Below are 5,059 nucleotides of genomic sequence, written 5' to 3'. Positions count from 1 at the left end.
ATACCCTTATTTAATAGTTTTTGTCTATTTAATTATAACCGTATTTAATAGTTTTTATTTAAGTATACCCTTATTTAAAAGTTTTTGGTTTTTGTAAGTATACCCTTATTTATTTTTTTATTTATTTAATTATACCCTTATTTTCTTTTTCCCCACCTATTAATTTGTTCATACTATTTTATTTATTTACTTAATTCATTTCATTTCTTTCCTTCTTCATCTATTTATTTATTTTTCCTACTTACATAATTGAAAGGTCTTTGTGTGTATGTGTATTTTATTTTTGTATGTTCACATAATCCAATAAAAAGAGAATTACAAAAAAAGAAGAACTGTGATTTGGGCTCATGAGTCAGTTTGCGGTGTTTTCCAGGCCCGACAGGCCGAGCTGGAGGCCGCTCGTCTGGCAAAGGAGAAGGAGGAGGAGGAGGCCAAGCAGGTCGCCCAGCAGGCCAAGAAAGAGAAGGAGATCCAGAAGAAGGCCATCAAGAAGGAGAGGCAGAAACTCAGGACCACCTGCAAGGTTCATCCTCACACCTCACAGCGTCCGACCCTCTGGCTTCAGTCGAGCTTACACTAATGCTGTTTTCTGTCTCCAGAACTGGAATTACTTTGCAGACAACGAAGCTGACAGTGTGAAAATGATGGAGGAGGTGGAGAAGCTCTGTGATCGTCTGGAGCTGACGAGGTACGGTCACCCTCAGGATCGCCGCTGTCATTCATTTACATACTTTAAACCAGTTTTTGACACATTTCCTCATCCCAGACTCACAATGCGTTCAGGAAGCAGCCCTGAGGAGGTGTTACAATCTGTTTATTTTTGTTTCCAGTCTGCAGTCCCTGAATGAGATCTTAGCGTCCGGCTCAAAAGAGGACAGCAAGGTAGCTGTGGAGAAGCAGGTAAAAAAAACAACAACACAAAAACAACATTTGTTTGTATTTCTTTTAATTTGACAGCTGATAGAAATGCAGAGCTAAAACGGTCCCGTGATGATGTCCTCACAAGCGTACAAACGTGCTGTCGTCCCCGCCCTCAGGTGCAGGAGGTGAACGCCCAGCTGCAGAGAGAGAAGGAGGCCGAGGTCCAGATGCGGCAGGCGGCTCGCAGCGCCGAGCAGGCCAGCGGAGGAGGAGGAGCCGGGGGGAAGGGCTGGAACGAGGAGGACCTCCAGCTGCTTATCAAAGCCGTCAACCTGTTCCCTGCTGGGACCAACGCCAGGTACACACACTCACAGACACACACACACACACACTAAAACAGCTTCAGCTCTGCGTCCGTGTGCTCAGGGTGTGTTCAGGCTCAACGTTTAGTGTTGGTCATCTGTGTTTCAATCAGCACAGATGAATCTGAGTTATTTTCATTAATGCTAATATTGAGGCAGCATAACTCGCTTTAACATAACAGTTGTTCAACTGTGTGATAAAAGCAAATTTGGCAGATATGTTTATTGGTATATTGGGATCAAAACTGGATATCATGACAGATTCAGACCCTGGTAACCATGGCAGCCATTTTTCCAAATAGCTGCCAGCAGTTTGTTTAACTTTCCTCTCCAGGACGGGTTGACTGAATCATTCAGTAGTAGGGTTACAAATTGTACGCACTTGATCGGTTAATTGGTCAAATCAACAATCGATTAACCGATTATTTGAAAAAACATAAAAACTTTGTTCTTTTCAAACAATACCAAATGCGGGTTTTCCTCAGCCAAAGCTCACAGCCACATATTGCATATATTTTGACAACATTTCACAATGTATCGATTTAATTTCACGTTCGATTAAATTCTTAACAATCGAATAATTGATCATCGATTAATTATCATCCCTAGAATATCAATCCCGCTGGTCTTTCCAGACGACTTCAGTAGCATATTTAATGGCATGAGTGCATTTACATGGCCTATGCTAATATATAGCTCCCTACTCTCTAACACAATGGTGCGTGAACAAGAAAATATGAGAAACTGGAAGGAAAGAAAGGAAGTTTTAATGACACATTGATGCTGCGCAGTGTTTGACAGTCATCTATTGAAAGAAAAAGTCGACTGTTAATTGTTTTTTTTTCCTTTTCTTTGTCCAGATGGGAAGTTATTGCCAACTATATGAACCTTCACTCCACCTCGGGCATGAAGAGGACGGCCAAAGACGTCATCAATAAAGCCAAGAATCTCCAACGGCTCGGTGAGCTCAGATATTAAATACCAGTTAGCATCAGTGTAGTTGTGTGTGTGCTAACAGTCACGGTTAAATGAACCCAGCTGAGTTATTTTACATACAACACAGCTTATTAATGCTAATTCAGAATGACTATTTCAGACCCATTCAGTGAAATGCAGAACAAAGTGCAGCTTCTGTTACTGACCTCCAAATCTTAGTTGATACAAAGTTAAATATATTTCTGTAGTGTAACGGCATTTTCTTCCTGCAAGTCAACAAAAACTAAGTGATGGGCTGAATCATAAAAATGTCAGTCTGCAAGATTTTTAGGGATTCTTAAAACTTTCGAACATGTTGAGGTAAAATACACAACTCTTTGCTCAGATGAGATTAAACTGAACCAATGTTGCTTTCAAAAAAAGCGATGGTTGAAATTGTTTTTATTTACAGAGGAAAAAGATATAGTTAAATTAACATTTATTAAGATTAGAATACTATTCTCCGTGCTGTTTTTGGCTGTTTTGATGCAGTAAAAAGTTAATCAGTCCTGTTATTATCACCTCTATAGATCCAGTGCAGAAGGACGAGATCAACAGAAAAGCCTTTGAGAAGTTCAAGAAGGAACACGGGTCGGTAGCGCCCACCATCGACAACGCCGTGCCCTCCGAGAGATTTGATGGTGAGTCTGCGAAAAAGACCAACAACACACCAGTTTCCAGTGTGGAGAAAATAATTCCTCTAGTGGTGTGTTCCCACTGACTGTTAACATACAAACATTATTGAACATTATACTGTGACATTTTTGACACCCTATATAATGATATTTCTAATAACATATATTTTTATATTTTTTTCACTTAGTATACTCTGAATTTTATTGGTATACATTGAACTAATTTATACTAACTATGGCTTTTTTTTTTAGTTTATTATGACATTGTTTTTAAACATTGTACTCTGACATTTTGTGAATATAATCATGATTTTTACAACATATTCACTTTAATTCTGTTAATGGCAAACAATACCCTGGCAGTTTTTTCTGCCATATTAAAGTATGACTTTAACATACTTTACTGTGGCATTTTTTTGACACACCATGTCGTAATATTTCTACTGTGACATTTTTGATAGACTATTTCAGATTTGAATTTCAGGAAGTTATGAAATGATGCATACTGCCTGGGCCTGTTGTGCATGTAAGCCTGCTCAGGAAACAGGAGATGTTTAAGGAATTCATAGTGAGGAAATGTTTGACAAATATAAAATGAAATATTATGGTAAAAAATCCCCGCCTCATTGAGTCGCTGTGTTTCATCCTCCAGCCTCTGGCAGCGACAGCAACGCCGCCTCCTGGACCACCGAGGAGCAGAAACTTCTGGAACAAGCCCTGAAGACTTATCCTGTCAGCACACCCGAGCGCTGGGAGAAGATCGCTGCTGCCGTCCCAGGACGGAGCAAGAAGGACTGTATGAAGAGGTACAAGGTAAGATGACCCGGCCAGCGCGGACTAAACAGCAGAAATGTCTGTCACTGCAGTGCTGGACTGACACGTGTCCCTGTTTCTCTGACAGGAGCTGGTGGAGATGGTTAAAGCCAAGAAAGCTGCACAGGAACAGGTTGCAAACAAGAGTAAAAAATGACAAGAGCCACAAAGAATAGTATCTGTTATTTTAACATTATTGTGTTGGTCTTTATTTTATAATAAAAATTAAAGGAGGAAAAAATACTACAGACGATACTTAAATACTGTGTGTGTGTTTGTATGCTGTACAGATGATGGGTTATGTGTTCCCAGAGGCGGTCTGTTCAGGTTCTCATCCAGAACATCCCGCTGCGGATCTGGTTGTAGTCTGGCAGCTGTTCGATTGGACCTGAGACAAAAACAGAGAAGTTTAATGTCAGCTGAAGTGCATTTCACTGCTTTCAAAAGGAAAACGAGTGTGTTACACTGCGGGCTTATTCTTTAAGTCTTAGCTTAGTTAGTCTTAGGTTTCTGTTGGTTTCGATGAAAACACTGCACTCATGCAAAGGGCTGCGAGCGCGACATCACAGAAACTATCCACCTGCTGTAAATGCTGGAGGTGTTTTTGTTTACAGTCTGTCTGAAGGTGTTCACAGATCTCAGCCAGTACTTTGCTGAGCACAGTGTTTTATTAATCCCTGCCCACCTACAAGAATATCAGTTCAAGTGTCCGCTCTGTTTAAAATGTTTTCACAGCTTTACCTCACTGCGACGTACGTGCTCTTAAAAGCCACCAAACGCCGCTGAAAAACAGTGATTTTACTTTACTCTTCTACTGCTGCCTTCATCAGTTTGTTTGTGTTATTGTGTGACTTTGGCGTTTTAAAGGGTTAATAACTCAACCTCAATACAGTTTTCTTACACATTTTTCAACCAATACATTTCCATGACTTTGAGGCAAAATTTCAAGACCATTGATGCTTATCTGTTGTTTTTTATTGCACATTTTAAAGACAATTTTATTTCTTTACATTTTAAAGAAAACTTGCTGTGAGTTTGTTCTCCTTAAAAATCACCAAAATTACCCTTTATCACAGCCAGAAACTGTAAAAACAGAAAAGATTGTTGGATTTTCAAATGTGACTGTAGTTAAATACGTCATATGTTACTACAGTTTTGTAAAACAAAATTCCATGACTTTTTCCAGGTCTGTCACGACTGTACAAACCCCGTCAGTAGCTGTTAGAGGCAGCAGTAAAGCAGCCGCTCCTGTGTTTGCAGGTTAAATGACTGTTTTGTCAATGGAGTCTTGCCTTAAAAGGAGCATAAATAATAACTTCATTAGCCCATCGAACAGCCATCAGTGTGGTAAAACGGTGAAAATTTGGTGTACAGTGAAACTGAAATTGATCTTTTTGTGGTTTGCAGCTGCTC

At 39.8% G+C, this 5,059-nt stretch overlaps 1 protein-coding gene across 1 annotated transcript; it reads left to right on the top strand.

The window, feature by feature from the left end:
• Window positions 1-311: 311 nt before the first annotated feature.
• On the top strand, window positions 312-4,579 carry dnajc2 (DnaJ (Hsp40) homolog, subfamily C, member 2; the record flags this gene model as incomplete). Its single annotated transcript, XM_042483307.1, has 8 exons — window positions 312-523; window positions 600-688; window positions 831-900; window positions 1,038-1,219; window positions 2,084-2,184; window positions 2,729-2,839; window positions 3,486-3,646; window positions 3,735-4,579. Coding segments are annotated over 8 exons (995 nt in total), but the record flags the coding sequence as incomplete, so codon positions are not given.
• Between the last annotated feature and the right edge of the window lie 480 nt (window positions 4,580-5,059).

This window comes from Plectropomus leopardus, unplaced genomic scaffold (genome assembly GCF_008729295.1).
Source record: "Plectropomus leopardus isolate mb unplaced genomic scaffold, YSFRI_Pleo_2.0 unplaced_scaffold9008, whole genome shotgun sequence".
NCBI classification, from domain to species: Eukaryota; Metazoa; Chordata; class Actinopteri; order Perciformes; family Serranidae; genus Plectropomus; species Plectropomus leopardus.
Note: the sequence above shows the minus strand (reverse complement) of the source record. Positions and strands in the feature narration are given on the sequence as shown.